The sequence below is a fragment of the Coturnix japonica genome, chromosome 2 (assembly GCF_001577835.2).
Source record: "Coturnix japonica isolate 7356 chromosome 2, Coturnix japonica 2.1, whole genome shotgun sequence".
Taxonomy (NCBI): Eukaryota; Metazoa; Chordata; class Aves; order Galliformes; family Phasianidae; genus Coturnix; species Coturnix japonica.
The window spans coordinates 34,726,756-34,748,158 of record NC_029517.1 but is presented as its reverse complement, the minus strand read 5'-3'; the positions used below and the strand labels follow the sequence as shown (position 1 = coordinate 34,748,158).

Sequence of the window (21,403 nt, the reverse complement as noted above, 5' to 3'; positions counted from 1 at the left end):
TAGCGTAGTGAAACTCCAGTGAATCCACGTGGATTCAATATGCTCATTTCTCACCTCTCAGTTAAAAAAACATTTTTAAGGTTACAAAATGGTTTGCAGCATGAGAGCACCACGTTTCACGACTATTAGCCAGCAGCAGCAAACAGAAAATGTGACTTTATATATTCTACCTGTAACCAAACTACTGCTATCAGGAAAACTAAATCTTCACATGGTTCTAGCTCCCCTTGGGCTCTGCATTTAGCAGAAGAGTTGTGTGCTTCTGTTTTTGACTTCTGATCTCTATTTCAGGTGTCTCCAAAGGGACAACTACCACCCAAACCCTGCCATGATGTTGTCCAAGGACTGAAGCTGTGTCCCTCAGCCCTGTACAAAGACCTCATTGCAGCCTGAGAACATCACGGATCTCTGCAGTGCGGTTTCTCCTCCACTCCTTTGCCGGGCAGTCAGCTGGAGATGAAGACCTTTTACTCCAGCCAAAGGGGTGTTTAAGAATATTTCATTTCCCAAGTTTTTTTCTTGGGTGCAAGCATATGATGGACAGCTGTACTCTGTCCCTTTCAATGCCCTGCAAAGACAGCTCTCACAAATGAGATGTTACACTGAATTCCTATCTAAAATGCTGGAGTGGTCACCAGACCTTAGTTGGATGAGAGATTTAAGTACTTCCCATTTCGCAAAGAGATTATGAGAACAAAGCCAGAGGACAGTTGATATTTAGCACCACCACTGTCTGCTTTGATGCAGCTGTTGAAGGAAGATGTAGAGCTCTCAAGATTCAAGGTAAGCCAAAAATAACCCTTTCCGTATAATTTTGTTATTGGGACTTGAATTGTTCCAAACCATGACAAAGAAGCAGGGACTTTAGCCACGTGCAGCTAATTGTTACAAGCTTCTGAAATATCTGATATAGAAGAAAGACTTCTCTTTCTCCAAGTTGTCCCATCCTGAGACAGACATTCAGCCTCAGAGTCAGCACAGTCAGTCTGGGGCAACTCAGGACCCCTCAATGGCTCAGATTTGCCCATTTCTGAAATCCAGGTGCTCTCAGTACAAGCTCTGATTCTTCTTTGAGGACATCAGCACATGTTCAGGTTCAGCAGGAACCCAAGAATGAAGGCATCAACAGTATATATAATATATCCAACAATACCTTTTCCAGTTTCCATTTGTATCATTTCAACAACTAAAGTATTAATGAAACTTAAGCCTGATCCATGCAGGCACATAGGTGCCCAGGTTTATCTTTCATCCATCAGGAACTTGGACAGTTACCAGTACTAAATATCAACACACCAGCTGCAGTGCACTTTTCTAATGCAGAGGTAACACAAAGGTTTGTAACAAAACGTTCACATTTGGAGGTATACCGATACATTATTCTGGGATAGCCAAGTCATTTGCAACACAGCCTGTGAGCAATAAACTCTGGCATGCATACCAGTCTGGCTACGTGTCCCAGCTGCGGACATCCGATCACCTCTTCTGCAAGGCATAAACTCACTGTCTTTGAACTGTGAAGATCTTTCACACTTGTTCAGAAGTGCTCTTGCATTAGTGGAAGTGTGAGAGCCTGCCTGGAAGATTTTATTCCCTTCAAGTTGGGGACACAACCACACGTACTGTGGGGAGGGGTGGAAGGCATTAGCCCAGGAATTTCCCTGAAAAGACACACTATGAATCCCACAGCCTCCAGCCCTGCCTTTAGTTACATCACCAGCTGGTTGTTTTTGAGCTTCCAGCCTCGCATGCTGCACTTGTCCCCAGGGGGCTGGCTGTGCTTGCCTACTGCAGTAGTATTTATCAGCATGCCTACAAGGATTGTTTTGACTACGTCTAATGCAAGCAGAGAAAACACCAGAGAAGCATGCAGAGGACAGATAACTTCCCCAGTACTAACAATTTAATGCAGGTTTCAGAATTAAACGTGAAAAATGCTTGTGAAAATACTTTCAGTGGCATGGAAAATATGCTCTATTCTAACAGCACAACATATATGCTTGCTTTTCTGGGACTTAAATACAAGATCTTAGACCGAGATCAGAGAGTTTTGAACACTGCAAATAGTTTACAGGCAAGTATGCCACAAAGCAGCACCCTGCTCACTGAACACTCATGCCAGGCATGGATTTGCATAAGTTACAATCTGAGAAGCTTAATCTTTGTTTCAGGAATAGAGCACGTACTCAAAACTGAAAGCAATCCAGTGATAAACTGCACCAGGATGACAGGTCTCTGTTCCAGGTGCCCAACTGGGGCAGAGGACCATGGAGGAAGGCAGCTCCTCGGTCCAGCCACGCCACTCCCAGACTCTTTACAGGAGGACGTTTCCCACATCTCTCTGTATCAGCCAGTATAGCTATGTCTGGCAGCCAGTCCAGACCCAACAAAGTTATTCATCAGCTGATCGGGCTCTAAATACTACCTAACATTTAGTTTTCAGTGTCTTTTTCTGCACTGCACTGGTAAACTTGGCATTGGATTTCCTCTCATGTATGTATATAAAGAAAACATATTGCCCAAAACTGCCCCTCTAGAGAAGTTCCTACTTCTTGACTTAAGGCTGATTTTTCACTTCTAAAAAGCATCAGAAGCATTTGCCGCTCTGTAGTATTTCTGTAGACTGAGAAAAGAAATAAAGTGTAAAATGAGTATTTTGAAAACTGGCTTATTTTAACATTTTCTATTTTCTTTGACCATGGCAGCTTTGGGACCATCACTAGCAGCATTTAAGAACTCCACACCTGCAATGCTGTAAACTGCTGACACCAAAGCAGAGAGCACATTTTTGGAGACCAACACATTTCTAATGAATGCTGGTATGTAATTCACTGGTGGACACCACACTTGTCTCTTTGCTGGTTTAGGCTCTCAGTCTCTCATAATGCTGCTAAGTAATGCTTTACAGTTAAGCGCACATATTTCTGTGCACGTATGCAGTTTCTTCCTGGCTATGGTGACTCAAAGAGCCAATAGACTTCTGCATCTATTTCAACCACCTAAAGCCTCCAGTACAAAATTCACATCATCCGCCAGCCTCAAAATCCTCCAAATTTTCCTCGAAATCATACTTACTGTAGTGTATTTTCCCAGCTGGCAGAGCGAGGGGAAGGTTTCCTGGTGAGCTTTTCGGATCTTCTCAGTGAGATCATCCAGCTCTGCTGTCATTTCATAGTTTTCTGTGGACTCCTGCTTTGTAGGTTCCTTCTTCTTTTTGTTCCTATCATTTCTGACAGCTATGGAAAAAAACAGGCACAGAAGATTCAGATCACCCCATGCTGTGCTTGCTGCTCTGCTTCAAAACATCGCAAGGTATTTTGTTTTACTTTAAGCGTAAATTATTTTAAGCGGAGATGAAACATTATATTCACAGAGAATACTTACACAAGCTTAATTATTTATCCATAAGAACAGAACTTAATGGAATAGTGATGAAACCAAACTGACTTCCATAGGTTGTTGTTGTGCTATCACAACCCCCCAGTACCTACCCTCCAAGAGACTCTACCACAACTCCACAGGCATTTAGAGTCTCTCATTAACCCTGTGAGATGTGATTTTTTTCACTGTAGCATTACAGTTGTGCATGGTGAATGGAGAAATTCTCTGCAGTGATGTAGCTGGTATTTTACTGTGAACTACACTAAATGAAGACAGCAATGGTTTCTCTTTTTAGATTTCACAATATGGAATATAACAAACCCCAATACTTTATACAAACTCCACCAAGCAGAAATTATTTAAGGGGAAAGTTAGATTTGAAAACAGCCAATGAAAAAAGATGAAATGCATTGAACTCAAGCTCTGAAGATCAAAGGAGAAGCACAAACACTTGAAAGAGGAAAAACTGCAGTGAAGCTATCTTAAAGTCGCTTGCCATCTGTCCTGCCCTCGGATCAGCCTTCTACCTTCCCCGGGCTGTGGGGGATTACTGGAAATATGCATTGTGCTGCATTCGTTCTGTAATTGATTTCCCACATATTTGTGTTTTGTAATAAAATATGACAGCTGCTCCATCACCACGCTACTCTCTGTTCTTTTAATGAAAACAGCTTAATTTTACAAAATGTGCCCAGGAGATAAGTCTATGTCTGCAGCATTGCCAGTACTCGTGAATTTTATCAAGAGGCTTGTTGTTAGTTAAAGCTAACATTTTAAGTGTAACCAGATGCATGAGGAACCCACCAGGCTTTACAACAAAGCCAAACAAATCAGTCCTTTCCTCCAGAGACACAGTACTGACACTAAACACTGCAAAGATGAACCACTGCTGGACAAACAAAACAACACTAACATTCACTGGGGCTCAAAACCCCAATATTTAGACCAGAGCCCCAAATTCTGAGGGTGTGGTTGAAGAATGGCACACATGAAGATGGCCCGCCTGCACCTGCTGGTTTTTACCCGTACCAGCAGCAGCCCAAGCTGGCTCTTTTCTCAGTGGGCTCCACAGGCCCATCTGCAGAGTACCCCATTTTCTGTGGATGCTTGCACTGTGTCTATAAATACAAGATGGCAAAAATGCAGGTAAACACTGGACACTGCAGGACTAGGAGGAGGTTTGGATTCAGTGTCACCTACAGCATTTATTAAAGGCCGAATGACACACAGCTAGATTAATGTTCCTCTGGGTACTGTTTCTGAGAGAAAATTAAGCGCAATATGGGAAAATGGCAAAGTGGAAAAGCAGCAGAGTCGGGGTGTCTACAGAAATAATGTAAGGCATGCACTGGAAAACAAAGGGTAGGACACTGAATGTTTTTATGAGTGGATGAGGTACACACCTCATGCACAAATGGCTTTGGTTTCCTGACTGAAGGTTTGACTTTCCAACTGAGAGAAATCTGACCCTGCTCTGGTAAATATTTTCAGGATGTACTTGACTTCATTTGTGTGAACAGCCTCACACTGATGTCAATTATGTGCTTTGCTGGGATGCTGAGCATCTCCATGGATTAAAGTCTCACCTCAAATACCATCAGTTCATACGTCTGCAGTAACAGACTCTAAAGATGCCAAGAAAAGTGGAAAGAAAAGGCAAAATTGTGCCTTATTGTGAATCATAGAATCCTTAGGGTTGGAAAAGACCCCCAAGATCATCTAGTACAACCACCAGCCCATCACCAGCATACCCACTAACCCATGTCCCTCAGTGCTACACCTACACAGTTCCTGAACACCTCCAGGGATGGTAACTCCCTGGGCAGCCTGTTACAATGCTTCATCACTCTTTCTGAGAAGAAACCTTTCCTAATATCCAACCTAAATCTCCTCTGATACAACTTAAGGCCATTACCTCTTGCCCTATCACTGTCACCTGGGAGAAGAAGCTGACCCCCACCCTGCCACAGCATCCTTTCAGGCAGTTGGGAAGGTTCTGTGCTATTTTCCTAAAGCCAGTGTCCTGCTCAACTTGCTCACTGGACCTCAAGGCAGAGAACAAATGCAGTCCTACGCACTGAATAAAACATCCAGGACTGACATGTACATCTTGAGTGCTCCAAACTGCCACTGCACTCCAGAAGTAAATCCTAATCACTGCTGTACTTAGGAGATAAAAGAGCTCCTCAGAAAATTATGTAAACTCCTACACAACCGCAAAAAGCAATAAGCCTTTGTAATAAAGCCCCATTTACTTATACTTCTACGACTGACAAATTTGCTTAACAGGCGGCCTCAGCAACTACTTATCTCAATAGCTTTGAACTCCTCGTGGAAGACAAACACATTATTTTAGGCCTGTCCTCAGAACAGCTGCCAAGAGCTCCCAGATACAAGGAGATAACTCATGCAGGGTTCCAGCCACTGCTCCTGTGCTACACCATGTAGCTCTTCCTTCAGTTAGACCTGAGGTTTTTTCCCTTCCAAAAGCCAAGGAGAGACAGTTGCTGGTCAGTTCACACCAGACTGGCCCAGATCTGTCCTCTTTCTTTGCAGACACAAATCACTGAAGGGTAAGAAGGACAGAAGGGGAGAATTAACACGTTCTGAGAACTAAGAACAGTTCTTGCTCACTGTCAGCTTTTTCTATTATTCTGATGGTCTTTGCAATAACATTATAACCCACATAACATTTATCTTCTTGCTTTATGCGTACTTCTTCTATTTTCTACATTTGTCTAAGGCTGCACCAGACCGAGTGGTATTTCTATATTCCCTGTAAGACAACACAATAAAGTGCATCTGACATATAACACCCAGGCTCCAAAAATATACAGGATTTCAACAATGTTGAACTATTAAGTAGATTCAACTACATCTATAATTCAACTCAAAAAAAGAATAAAGAGAGAAAAAGATTAAGACAGTACTATGCTTAAAAGAGTTAAATCAAAACACATAAACACACACATTTACACAGTAAATACCAAAGCCATCACTGCTTGGGGAACAGGAACTGTCACACTGCATGTTGGAATAGGTTTGGATTACAGCTTATGCTTATATTACATAAATCACACCTTTTTGTATCTTGGTCTTTACATGCATATGATCACATCAATCCCCAAAGCAATTCCATTGCCTTTTAATGATGATATGCAAGAGATGAATCTGTGTCACAGTTAATGTCGTTGTGGAAAACTCAGGTTATGAATTTCATTACTTGGGCACTAAATTCTGACTCCATGGCTGCATTATTTAAGAGCTCCCAATAGGGGACAGTATGAAAGTTCACTTGCCCCGTGAGAAATACTGGAAGTTACACAATCCAAACAAAAATGAGGTGTGTGAGGGGAAAGAGAATGAAGAAGGTGTACCTGTGTGTGTGGGTAGGCCACGTCAGCACACATCTCAATAATGCTTGGACAGCTGAGTGACACATGCCCAAGCCTCAGCATGTCTTCTCCCATCTGTCTTCCCGTGACAGCTTCCATGTCACTTCCACACATGCTGGTACAGGTATTTCCACACCCAGAAAACTACAGGAAACCTTGGCAGGACTTTGTAAGCTGGTGAAGGCCCTTTCTGATGCCTTCATGTTAAAGACCAGTGCCTACCCTCCAATACTTCCCTACTGTCTGATGAAAGAAGGGGTTGAACAAGGGGGCTGCCCCTTCTCTGCCCCTGATGGTCTGCTCCCTTTACCCTAGGTCTCCCACTGTCTTCAATACATTTTCCCTCCTCTGCTTGAAGCAATGGGTGTGGAATGAGTGCTGTAGGAGGGATGGATGCCATTTTTCAAGAAAAGCAGGGTCTGCTGTAGGTGAAGCTAAGTATAGGAAAGGCACGAACATTTTCTCCTGGAGGACTCCAGCTCACTCATTTAGCAACCACCCAGCAATTCTTGTGTTTGAGCAGGTTTATTTCAAGCATGTCATAACGCTGGGTATTGCCCGGTCTCAAAAGCAGTGCCTTCAGGTTCAGCAAATTCAGTCATCACTTGGCCAGATGAATCTGGTATCTAGCCCAAAAGATTCAGGCAGTTTCTGTATCATCAGGTAAAATTATGGCATGCTGAGTTCTCGTGCTCCCATTTGTCAAAAGTGGCAGAAACGTATGCAATGGAAAAGATCCTGCAGCTCACAACACCATTTTTCCAATTGCTTGCATAACCTTTGCTTCCCCAGATGCCCAGATGATAGTTTGACAGTACCTTTCATGTATTATAATGATTAATCAGCAATAGATTCGTGACTTGAAATGCTACCATTGCTGTTTTGCCTCTTGGAGATCCCCATGACCTTTTACAGTTTTGTGTACCAGTTAACTGTTTTTGTTCCTGTGCTAACAACTACTAGTGCTTCCAGTTAGTTTGCATTCCTGCAAAACCACACTTCTCCTGTCCTTAAACATTTCAAAGTTATTTGTTAAGCTAACAAATCTCAGAAACGCCACAAAGCACAGGGAGCAAGTCGGTAATTGCACAATGCTCAGATGCAAAGGTGGAGCGTCAGCCTCACCACCCACACATGGCACCATTTGCCTGCCATTGCCACCGTTGGGGCTGCTCTTCCACTGGCATCATGGCACTTTGGGAAGCCATCAGTTGATCCGCTGCAGAAGGCCAGCAGCCTTGGCTGGAAATGGCAGGCAATTGGTGCAATGTGTGCATGATGAGATTGATGCTCAGCCTTGCAGCCATGGCTTCCAGCGTGCAAACATGCAAGGTTTGCATCCTGACACCCAAATCCTGACATCCAGATTCTAGCTACTAAAAATTTCTAATTCTAAAAGGTTCACAGTTGTGGACCATTTCAGTCAAATACACAAAATGCTTAAGTAAGTGCTGCTTACTTAATCCATCAAGATAAACGTTGACTTTCCCCAGACACTGTGCATCTCGTTTCTCCCCTATCATCCTTCTATAAACTGTGCTCCCTGTAACTGATGGCACAATGCAAGAACATCTCTCCCAACAGCCACCTTAGCAAATCTTGAATCCAAAGACCTAGCACCCCATAACAGGACAAGGAACCAGGCTTGCTACACATCACAGAAGGCTCCCAAGTTCCAGAGCTGATGGCTGCAGGCTGCAGGCACAGAAATGGGGGACCTGCTAACATGTGGTGATCTAGGAGGTTGTTTTTAATATTACACAGCCTGCTCCTGTCACAAGGGGATTAACACAGGATGAGAATTAACAGCCATCTTGTATAAGCTCCAAGCCATCCCCATCGTAAGAAAAAGAACAGAAAAAACATCTTGAAAACTATACAATAACGCCTGACAAACGGAGATGCCATCAATTTAGAATGATAAGAATCCTATTCATGTTTTCACAGCAATACAATTGCAAGCCAAACATAGCATTAAAATATGCAGAGCACTAGGTAGTTATAAATGGATTGGCCTTCCTAGGTCATGATTTCCAGATGAAATAATGTTTTCTTTCAGGCAGAACTGCTCGGTCTTTAAAAACAACAGGAAACTATCTTAAAACAAATTCTTATGCCAAAGCTGAGCTTTGACATATGGAGAATGATAGGAGGCAATGCACGTTTCACATTAAAAACTGTTCTTCCTAATGGACAAAGCCAGTTACAAGTACACAGTCTCGCAAGGAGCTTCGAGTACAAAAACAAACTACATTGAAAATCACATATTTTGTGGCTGATTCAGAGAAACCGATAAGGTTAGCTGTCTGCTGCAATTGCCACAAGAAAACATCTAGAGTTAAGTGAGATAGTATCTCTCTACAGACACGTATCGAAATTAGCAAGGGAGCACAGAGGAACAACCATGAAGGAAATTTCATGAGAACCTGGCATGCTACCATTTTCCCCCAGGCACAGAACAAGGACATCCATTAAAGCCTTCAAACCTGCCCCCTGGTTTCCTGTTGAGAAATACTGCTCAGCTTATGGCAGGCGTGCCCTGAGCACACTCCAGGAACCTGACATTAGGCCCTTCAGCTCCACTACATGAGACAGCAACACAAGCCCAAAGGGCATCATCCTGCACACTGCCTTCACCTATGCAGGCTCCTCCAGTCACTGGTGGCAGCCTTTTTTCCTGAAGAAGGTGAATCTGAACTCTGCCTTGAAGCTTTGTATTATTCATTACATAATTGCTATGTTTTATTAGAAATATGATCTATTATAACCTTGAATACAGTAACTTAAATGACATTGAAAATTAGATTATTCTGATTATTAGAGAAGCGAGAAAGGTACTAAACATTTGTAAGACTGATAATCAATCAGTGTATCCGTCTGAATGCAATAAAAATCAATCAGGAGCTAGTGCGTTTAAATCTAATTTTTTAAGCATGACATTTTCTTCTGAGTTTCTTTTTTAAATGTCACCCTCTTCTACAACGGTGATTGATTCTCTCCCCAGGGACAGTTAACTCCGACTGTTTTATTCAAAGCACAGAGATCCTGTATCCACATTCGTTTCTAAATATCAAATTAGTCACAACAATAATATTTTCATCGAAATGTGAATTTCAGAAACACATATTCAAAACAGCAAGACATGGGATCTAAATTGGTTCAAATAACAGTTTGCTTTTAACTAGCAAACAATGTATTTTAACATGGAAAACAGTGCAATTTTTTGTCCCTTAAGTTCCTCTTTTTTTTTTCCCCCTGTGAAACAGAAGGCCAAGGATTTGCTTGTTTAAAACATAATTCATGTAGAAATGTTTCAGCAGTGAACAATGAATCACTAGCTATAGGGAGTCCATGAGTAATTACCTATGCCTCCAAAATAACCTTATTAGGCTATTGTAAGTGTAGGGTAGACCTTTGATACCTATAGCCTAAGGGGCTCTATTTTTCCATTCATGCACAGGGGATTTATACGGTTATATCCTATTATAACCGACGAAAGCAACACATCTCCCATTTATGTATGAGGATAACTGCAGGGTTAATATATCAAGAACTGAGTTAAAAGAACAGGTTTCATTATACGAACGAATGATACAAATGGATGCTCTACAGCTTTATTTAAATGGCCTGAAACTTGATCTGTGGTTTCAAGGATTCCATCAGCCTGAAAATTTTATTCTTGACATGAAATTTGGCACCTGCTATTGTCACAGCCCTGAAAAATTAGTAGATGGAATGAGCAAAAAAGGAGTTTCTTCTCTCTTGAAGAAAAACAATACTAATTTAACTCAGATGTAGTACCAAAATAGCCAGGACAGTGCAGAACAATAAGCTGAGAGAAAAAACCTACTGAAGACAGCAGAGAGGCATGACTTTGGTATTCTTTTTCTTCTATTTTACTTGACTGTCATTTTCAAGATAAATAATGAACGGCATGGAATATATATATATATATATATATTTATATATATTTGCTTGCTTCTTAAACAACTTCCTTTCTGCTTTTAAGACATATATGAAAAGAAAAACAACTGTCATACTTTGCATATCTAGAATTGACACTGAAAGACCTGAAACCAAAAGAAAAAACCCATCTGTTTGTAAATGCTGATTTGGCTTGAATGTTGAAGGAAACCTAGAGAAGGCTCCTTAAAGTGTCTCAGCTAGGAAAACAAAACAAAACAAAAACACCAAAACTGCTTCCAGGCCCATGAATATACCAATAAATTCTACCTGTATATTGACTGTGTCATTTTGTGCCTGGCTCCAGTTCTACAGAACATGGCCAACATAATACAGCATAAAAATCAGGACTCCATAAGTATAAATGGAAACACCCCCTACAAATCAGGTCCTAAACAGAAATGAGAAATTTAAAATCTGAAAAGCCTTAAAGATAGAAAGACGGCAAGTAAGTGAACCAAAACCAGCAGATACGGCATTTTGAAGCATGCAGGTGTGGTAGGCAGATGAGACAATAAGTGGAACAGCTTAGTCAGAGACAGGATACAGAGTGCAAAATGCGTATCATGGGCTGAACCAAAACCAGTCTCCTTTGCCTCCCTTATAGTTTCCCTGCATGTTGCAATCAAACTAGATGGAGAAATATGATTGCAGATTTAACAATAAACTGTTTAGATAGCATTTTCCCTAAGATTTCCATTCTCAGTGTGGTTTAATGTCATCAGTGGATTGCCACCATGAAATAGCATAATCCAGAAGCTTCTAGAAGCTGAAGATTAAAGAACTACCAAAGTCTAGCACTAACAATTTCAGGCAAAATAAATCATGAGTATTTCCCATGAAGGCCCAGCAACATGCCTGCAATGGACATAACCTAGTCATACCCACTGATACATCAGTCACAGTACACATTTCCGTGTGTATTTCACATAACCTACAGGTTACATAACACAGCCAGAAATTCCCATCTGTGAGATGGATCTTCTCCCTGGGCAGGTCTCACAGTGTCTCCGTTCAGCTATTGATGCTGTAGAATGAATCTACACAAGTGTCATTCCCTTCCCATTCATGTCCTGCCCCAACTATCTCCCAGTATTCTGCACAAAATCATTCCCCTCCTTTTCTAACTGTAAAAGTAATTATTAAGATCTACCATGCCACTTGTAACAGGCTTTGCAGAGTAATAGCATCATCTGCTGGATGTTACCAGTTATCCCGTTCCCTGATCAGTGCTGAAATTGGAAGGAGTTTTGGGAATCAATCATTCCATCCTGAGAGCTTTCTGAAACCTGCAGGGTTTATGCAAGGAAATGAAGCATCACTGTGGTTACTGTCTACTTTTTCATCTGCCAGAATCCCAATGGATTTACTCAAAACTTCTTCAGCTGTCTAGATAAAATTCTGTATGCAGCAAGATAAACTGAAATAGTGTGGGGAACAGGACACCTTTTATGGAACAGTGGTGTCTAAATACATTAGCTGAACACACACACAGTCACAAATGCAATGTGATCATTCTTTTCCTTACAGCTCAAGTGACTAAATGCATACACAGCGGTTGAAAAACATTTCTAAATAGTCCGTTTGATGTTAAATTTCTATTAAGCTATACTAGGAAAAAAATAAAGAAATAAAAAAGTACAGTTGCTTTCCACAGGCTGGGTAAAAAAAACCTCCTCAATTTCAATTTCAAAGTCTGAACTTTCAGTCAGAAGTCACTACGAGGCCATTAAATCTGTCACATCTGATTTTAGCTGTTCAAGTGCCCTTTTGAGCTACCTACACAAAGCAACTGCCCTTTTGACTACAGTCTTGAAGTCTGGTACACTGACTCTTTATGGATAACCGATTACAGGTAAAAATCCCCCAAAGTTGACCTTTTTTTCTTTAGGGTCACCAAAAGGTAAACCAGTCTACTCATCTACAAATATTACATTAATTTCTCTTATGAGACAGTCATGGTAGTAGGATGGCTTGCAACTGGGAGAACTTTGGGTTATACAATGTCATCAATTCAATTTGTTGGACATTATCCAGAATTGCTGATGGCAAGGAAAGTGCACTGCTGTAAACTGAAACCAGACACTGCAGTGTTTTTGCCTGCTATCTGGCCTGACTGTAGCACTTCATACTATGTGCTGCAGCTATTTTATTTCTCTTCCTAACAGGCACAAGCAAAAAGTACTTGATTTGCTTGCAGCTTAACTGGAAAGCTACCTATCGTGTCAAATTGCAAGTTCTTTCCTGACACCACCAACATTTTTAACAGAACAGTTTTCCATGATAAGCACATTCAGTATAATGAATGAGTTTCAGCTATCATACAAATCACACACAATCACAAAATTGCAGACATTGGAAGGGATCTCAAGAGATCACTGAGGCTAACCTCCCTATTAAAGCATGTTCCCTACATTACACAGGTAAGCATCCAGACAGGTCTTGAACATCTCCATAGAAGGAGACTTTACAACCTCTCTGGGCAGCCTGTACCAGTGCTCTGTCACCCTTATTGTACAGAAGTTCCTCTGCATGTTTGTATGGAACTTCCTATGTTCAGTTCTGGACCATTGCTTCTTGTCCTGTCACTACACACCACTGAAAAGAGCCTAGTCTCGTCCATTTGTTTTCCACCTCCCTTTAGATATTTATAAACATTAATCAGGTTCTCCTTCAACCTTCTTTTCCAGGCTGAACTTCCCAGCTTACTCAGCCTTTCCTCATATGGGAAACGTTCCAGGCCCTTTACCATATTTGTGGTCCTTCACTGGACTCCTTCTAGGAGATCCCCATCTTTTTTATCTGGGGATCCCAGAACTGAACACAGTATTCTAAATGTGGCCTCATCAGGGCAGCAGAGAGGGGAAGGATCACCTCCCTCGACTTGCTGGCCAGTCTCTTTTTAATGTACCCCAAGATAACACAGGCCTTCTTCACCACAAGGGCACACTCCACTCCAGCAGGTCATGCTCTAACCTGAACTGACACACATGGTTTTTCCTCTCCACATGCAAGACTTGCTCTTGTTAAACCTCATCTGGTTCCTCCCTGCCCAACTCTCCAGCCTGTCCAGGTCTTGCTGAATGGTAGCACAGCCTTCTGGTGTGTCAGCCACTCCTCCCAGCTTTGTATCATCTAGGCTTTCTGATTATACACAATAAAACAAATTGTATGGACAGTAAACGAAAAGGCTACAGTTCCGTTGAGGGTTAAAAAAGGAGGTGAGCTGGAAGCACCCCTTCCCTGTGCTTGTACATTACCACTCAGCATACAAAGCAATGCCACCTGAAAAGGATGAGCAGCAACACCAAGACTGTGTGCCGCCTGCATTTTTACCTTTCATTAAGGCTGGTTTCATGCAGTGAGTATAATTTGAACCCAAAAAGGGTTCAGTCCTGTGTTATTCACTAGCATTAAAAATAACACTCCCAACTTATCACCACTACTGTTTTAGTTGTGTAGCGGTGCTACTCCAGTGATCTCAGCAGTGTCCTATTAGTGTAAAACTACAGTAACGTAGTGAGAGATCAGATCTAATATCTGTTTCTGCAGATGGATAATACCGCATTCATAGCTAAGTTTCATTTCTTTGTTTAGCCCTCAAGGCTAAATTTCACATTCGTACCTCCTGGTGTCTTGTGCAATTGTGTAAAGGTGCATCTAGCGAGAGAGCTGCCAACTGACAACACATCTGAAGAGGCTTGCGTGCACTGTGTATTTCATCAAGCACAAAGAATACATTGCCTCGTGCAACCGTAAATTGAGCTCATGAAAGCAGAGGAACAGTTGTTCCAGATGTGTTTTGAGAAAGGGAGCTGTAGTCCTGAACCACAGCGCTAGCCTGCGTTACAGCCTAGGCAGCTTGCAGCCCCGGCCTCCCACTAAGCCAGGGATAATAAACTCAAACAAAGAGCTCAGCTACTATTTACCTATTCCTCTGAAGGTAATGTAGAAAACCCGCACAGAATTTTTTTCCTAAGGACAAATGCTTGTTGATAATTAAAAAAAATAAAAAGAAAAAAAAGAAAAATTGGGAAGTTATTTTCATCTCTTGAAGCTTTGAGGAAGGTGGTGTGCCTCTGTAGTGGGGAAGGCAGCATTCAACTTCCCTGCCAGGGCTGCTGCTGCCAGATGACCTGCTCTGCCAGGAGGCAGCCCAGCAGTATAAGACCATAAGACAGGAGGGAAGCACTGCATTACTTAACCAGGTGGACCTAAGAGCACCAGAAAAGCAGTTAACAAAGATATTGTTGAGGTCTCACAAGGACGTGGAGTCCTGCACAGCTGGCGGGCATGTGCCAGCATCTGCCTATGGAGATTGTTCTGAAACATTGCCTCATTTTTTAATTAAAAATGCTAAAACGGCAGAATGACATGCTCAAAAAGTGCATTTTGAATTTCTTCCCAAAAGCTGAGCAATTGGAATTAAAAAAAGCTGTAAATTAAAGAAAGGTTATTAATTTTTATTATTTTTTTTAAATGACACTGTCCTTTGTAAAAAACCTTAACCTAAGGCTGAGGTCAGGGTGTTGCTTTTTACTCCCAGCCACAGGATCTTCAGCCCTCTGTAGAAGGCCAGCCTGAGCTGCAGCATGTTCCCTGATCAATGGGAATAACACATGCTGGCTGTGTTGGGCTGGGAGTGCTTGGCTGGCCACATCACCAGCTTCCCGTAAATGCAGGGCTGAAGCTGGCGGCTGACACAGGTAAACAAATTAATTCAAAACTTTGACATCTTGCTGCCCGCTCTGAGATGCCGTACAGGCAAGTTGAGGCTCTATAAATGCTCCTGCCTCTCAGCCACCCATCGTGCCTGGGGCCTCTGAGTTTGGGATAGCACCAGGTTTACTGCGACTCTTCAAAGAAATATGCAGTAGGCAAAGGCTGCTGCTTGTGTGTTTAATAAATACTGTTCTATCCATAATTCACATGCAGAAATGCTGCTTTTCATGTATGAACGCAGCTCCTCCAGACATCTGCACTCGTGCTTTATGTAGTGGCAGGAGCATTGTGGCAGCACAGGGTCTAATTCCCTCAATGCACCTGCAGGAACCCCAGCTGCTTTGACACTCGTGTTAGGACATGAATCACTCCACATGCCTGCACCTAATTATCAGACTGACTATTTTGATATATTCTATCTTTTATGTACAGTGACAAAGGAGTTCTTTAAAATGTGTTCCAACTATTCTAGCATTTAAAAAAAATAAATTGCTTTCTTACCGGGGAGTTGAGTTCTGAAATAGTAAGTGGACTGGATTACTTAAAAAAGAAGGCATGGTAGCAAATACTGGCTTAAGGAACTTAATTCTGCCAGACAAGGTCAAGTAACATCAAATCCTGATTTCTTCATAAGGTTTTTTTAAAATATCTCCAGTTATGCCAACACATAACCTTTCCACATTAAGTGCTTTCACAGCACACCAGACCAGTCAGAGCTAGTGATCATAGAAGGAGCAAGGCAGACAGACGCTTGTTTCCAGGAAACAGCGACATACTAAAAAAAAGAAGCCTTTTTATCGTTGATTTGAAATCAAAGTGATTATGTGGCCTCTGCAGCTACCACTGCAAGCCCTTGCTGCACACAAGGGAATCTGTTTTCAGAAGGCAAACAGGCGGCAGGTCACCACAGAGTTAACTCAATAAAATAATAATTTCTACTTGGATAAACTGACCTAGTTTTCCCAGACTTCTCTATGAAAACAAAGGATGCAACTTGGACACGAGATGACGTCTGAAATGGAAGCCAAGGGCTGGGTAAGGAGCATGGGCTCGATGCATAGCCAGCCCTTAATTAAGTGAGGGTGGTAGTCCCCAGTAGACAGAAACTTGCATCACAGGAGGTGGCACAGTATTAATTGGCATTACTGGAGATTTCTTCTCACACCTTGTCTTCCTCTCCTTCAGCAGCATGGGACTCATCACACACCAGTTGGGCAGCTCCTCCCAGTAAGGCTGGGCTTCTAAATAGCCTTTTTAGGAGAAGTCCTCAGGATATTGCTCCCAGGGAACCACTGATGGTTAGCATGGACTGAAAGTTGGGCTTTTCAGAAGCATAGCTTTCTTCATTTCATGAAAGAGCCGATGAGCAGCTGTGGGACTGCCCCAGAGCCGCAGGCCGCACGGCAGACATGTCACAGATGAGTCCGGCTGGGCCCAGGAGGCACAGCTTGGAGGACAGGAACTGACAAGGATCCATCCCAGCCCCCTTATAACTCATCTCAAGGTTTTGCAAATCTGAACAAACCTCGATGTTAACAACTATGCATTTTGGAATTCAACACAGTGTTATTTTTCAGCAAAGCGCTGTTGTGCTGGAATGCCTCCAACCAGCTCAAGTTAAACAATTTGCCCTGAGTGAATGTTCAATGGAGGGAAAAGCTAAACTTATGAACAGAAAGAGGCCAGATTCCCCCTCTTTTCTAATCCATCGCACAGCATTAGATTAAATACTTGTTCAAAAAAATATATAATGAACTGTTAAGACAGGAATATCTAATGATTCCCCTTAATTGTCTTACTTTTTCTACATTTCCTGGTTTCCAGGGAATATTTTTAAAGTTCCTCGTCCATTATTGCAAGGCTCATTAACCATTGGGTCATCCCCCCACCTCATACCCCCAGCCAAGAAAAAAGACCCCAAAACTCATAGGGATTAATCCTGCAATCCTTGGGGGAGGCAGCTAGTGTAGCTATATAGCTTTGCCATGCATAAATACTAGTAGGAAAAATGCTCCCAGTAAACAAATGAAATGGTTATAACTGACTTTGAAAATAGCAGGAAAAGTTGCCAAAAAAAGTTTCTGACTCTATCTTAAGTACAATTCTCAATAGATTTAAATGAGTAAAATGTTTCTGCTTATTCCCTTCTCTCCTTGTGTACTTTTCACTTTATTATAGTAGAGAGTTGAACATAATGGAGTTGCTTTCCCTCAGTAACAGCTATCTCCCTGCCTCTATTTGTTTTCACTTTTATTATTATTTGCATCTCTTTCAATTTAGAATTATTTTCTGGATGTTTTGACTTGATATCAGTGTTAAAGTGAAGAGGTATTCAAAGAGAGTAAAGAAGTACTTACATATTCAGCTTTTCTTTCAATTACAGAAAGTGGCAAATTGAGCGAGCATCCTTCTTGTAGAAGGAAGCTGTCAAAAGGTTCCATATCAAATTAACAGTTCTCTGTGTCACTTGTTACTTGACTGCATGAATTTGATTCCTGAGCTCTCAATGGAATGTTGCAACACTGTACAACATGGACTACTAGACCAAAAGCTTTGAGCTCTTGTCTTCTGCACTCATCTTTATGAGATTTCTAATTTGAAGCTCAAGTACTCTGGCTTGTTCCCTGCCCATGAAGGTAGATCAGTGTCATCAGAGAATGATTCAAAATTGACTAAACTCTTAATATTCCATCTTCCAGTATCAACAATTCTTCTGTATCAGAAGAAACTTCTCTTTAATGAAATTTCAGAAGTCATACTTTTTTGAGTAGCTCTTCCCCATTGTCTGTCCACTAAAATCCAAATAAACCATCTCACTGATCACCCTGAAGCAGTGTTATGGCAGGCAGAGCAGGGGTAAGGTAATACTTGTATGGGAAGAACAGCTCACACAGTGAGGGATGCTGCCCATGTAAAGTGCAACATCATGAAGGATGCTCACTGATTCATCTTCTGAATCCTCCTCCATTGATGCATCTGTGTCACAAAATGGCTAAAACCTATGCAGTACCAGCTTCAGTTTTCTTGGTATGTAAAGAAAACTCTCATACAAACAAGCATATTATATTTAAATCTCTGAAAAATAATTTTCTATATTTACTGTGCCACTGGGACTCTAAATGTACACAACATATGGAAGTGACTAAAAGTACTGTGCTCTATCAGAAAACATGTAATTAATGGATTCTTATGCAACATAACGGTACTCCCATAAACCCATATGATTCTTGTCAATTTCCATTTTTTCTCATCTCATCCACCGTGTTATTACTTCCACAACACGTGAAATAGTGCGAAGTGTAATTGGCTGGTTGGAATTAAAGAAACCAGAACTTTGTTCAGAACAGATGAGAAGCAGGAGATTTGCAGCACCACTCCCTGTACCAGGGTTGACCAACACTGCTAAATCTGCTAATGACTAAAACAGGAGAAGTAACAAGTGAGAATAGTGTCTCCAGACTGACCAGAAAACCAAAGTAAGATGTTCTCTCTCACTCTTTCAGCTGCACTGTGATCTCTTCATCAAAACCGTCTGCTGTTGCCCAGTGAATAAAGCACGTCCCTTTGCCATAGACACTGTAACATGGTACCCCACATCATTTGATTAATTGCAGGTGTGCACATTTCTAAAGAAGAGATGTGGTCATTCTTGCAGCATTTTTAAAAAGCTCATCTTTCAATATCACTCAGTTTCTATCTATCTGAAGTGTTATAAATTGTCCTTACTAATAATTTTTCCCATTTGATTTAATGCTTTCTTTTCTGACTTTTGTGCCATATGGGAAGAATTTCCACTGCTTAAATTCACTGAGTTCTGACTCCAAGAAAACACTGAAGGTAGAGTTATCCCCCTACTTAATGCAGTAAAAAACAGTCCCAAATGCAAAATGCACACCACTATGCCAGCGATTCTTCTTCCCACAAGTTTGAAGACTAAAAATGTTTAAAAATATAATGCACTGAAAACGATACAAATGTACCACGCTTTGTTAGTCCGTCATTTTAAATGGCTCGTAAAGTCCTTCCTCAGAGGATTTGACTTAAATCATTCATTAACTTGAGTCTGATGGCTTTGTCCTGGAAAGGGAGAAGAACATGAATTTCTCAAACGTAACCCAATTCCCTAACAGAAACAAAAACAACCTGATGAAATCCAGTTACTAAAAGCACGTATGGTACCCGAAGCAGAAGCGTAAATAAATTAATTACCAAGTGAGCTCTGTCAGCAAAATTCAATTTTATGAGGAGTTTTTAAATTAACATTTCACTTGCTTAAAAGTTTTAAAAAAGAAAGCAAGAAAGAAAAGTAGGTCAGCGTGTTTCCCCAGCATGTATTTTTGACTCCATTAAAACTGTCTGTCAGATGACTAACCAAGCCTGTAATCCAACTAAAAGCATGTTTGCTTTTTGTTGCACTTTTTTTGCCAGGGGAAAGGAAGAATTCCACTCAGCTCTAACTCTGAAATTCGGATAAATGTCTCAAGAGGTCGGATAATTTCCTCACATTTACCTACCAAATCAGTTTGTATCGATGATGAGCAACTGGTTATGGATTAATGACACTGAGAACAATCCCATAGATGACAAAATGCTCACTGGCCTTAGGCACAGATTGCAAGGCTCCACACTACTTTTTTTTTTAAGTCAGTTTCAGTGCGTGTGATTGACACACATTTGACTTAAGACTTAAATTTTTAAGACTTAAAAATTTAGAGTTATCATAAATGTATCGACATGTGAACAACTACCAGAACAAAGCTGGGGCAAAACTGTTCCTGTTAAATTTTACAGGGCCAAAGAAAACTGAACATCCCCATGCCTTATGATCTTTCTTTTGCTTCTATTAACTGCAGAATGATATTTTAGTTAGGATAAAGACGGTGTTATTTCTCCACTGTGTACGTCATCTAACTTTAAAAAATCCCGTACACCTTCCATGTGAGCACTAAGAAACAGGAGATTAACTGTTCCAATGTATTTTAAATCGAGGATGTGATACCAAGTCAAACTGAAAACAAATCAGGGCTATTTTTAGAGCACAGTCCTAGAGCTAGCATCCCCGTAGCAGGAGTTGCAATGTGTCAGCTGGCTTATCACAGGCATGGCAATGGAAAACTCCCTCTGCTATAACAATTCATTGAGTGGATGAAAGCAAGCCGTAAGAGTCTGACAGCAGCAGAGGGAAATCCACGGTCCCATCTACTTATATAGAGATCTTCTTAACAAGTCTTTGAGAGCCTACTAGTTTCCGAGTGGCTTCTTTTTATCTTCCACACTATCAGTACAGGAGTCACTCCCACTCGGAGGTCAGCACAGTCTTTGCTTCTTTGCAGTCTGCAGAAAAACCCATCCTACAACAAAATCATCTCCAGAGAAAGCATCACCAGGAAAACGGAGGAGTAAGTTTGCAGATACAAATCATCAGGAGGATGTGTGCATTCTCATATGTTCTCCTATGTGTAAGGACCAAACACGTGTCTCCTCTCATACTGAGTCCTACAGGCACTTTTAGGTTGCTGCAGTTCAGTCTTCCCAGAACTCTTGGGAACAATTTATGGCACTTCTCATGAACCTTGATTATTGCAGATAACATTTTCAGGTTGGCCTGACAACCAAATAAGCCATGTTTAGCTTCAAGGTCCAGGACACTGGCAATTTGCTCGTTCCCATACTGATATTTATCTCATCAACATTTCTCCTTTGGTCAGATTCAACATCCAAAAATAAGAAAAGCATTCAAAGGGAGGAAAAAAAAAAAAAAAGCACAGCTACAGTCAGCAGAGAAACCACAAGGTGCCAGTAGAAAGCACAATCGCATGGCACAACGGCAATTAGGAGAAAGAGATGCATCAAAGATGCCCCATGCCCCCAAACAAGAAAATGATCTGAATGAGGAATAGGAAGCAGTGAACTGAGTGCATAAAGAAAGAATGGAAGCTCTG

At 41.4% G+C, this 21,403-nt stretch overlaps 1 protein-coding gene across 7 annotated transcripts in view; it reads right to left on the bottom strand.

Annotated features, from left to right (window-relative positions):
- The window catches only part of RARB (retinoic acid receptor beta), a 308,621-nt gene that overhangs the window by 15,270 nt on the left and 271,948 nt on the right, over positions 1–21,403 (bottom strand). For all 7 annotated transcript variants that reach the window (XM_015853902.2, XM_015853905.2, XM_015853904.2 and 4 more), the window contains one exon: positions 3,076–3,236. In XM_015853902.2, coding sequence (XP_015709388.1) covers positions 3,076–3,236 — 161 coding nt within the window. The remainder of the gene's footprint in view (positions 1–3,075; positions 3,237–21,403) is intronic.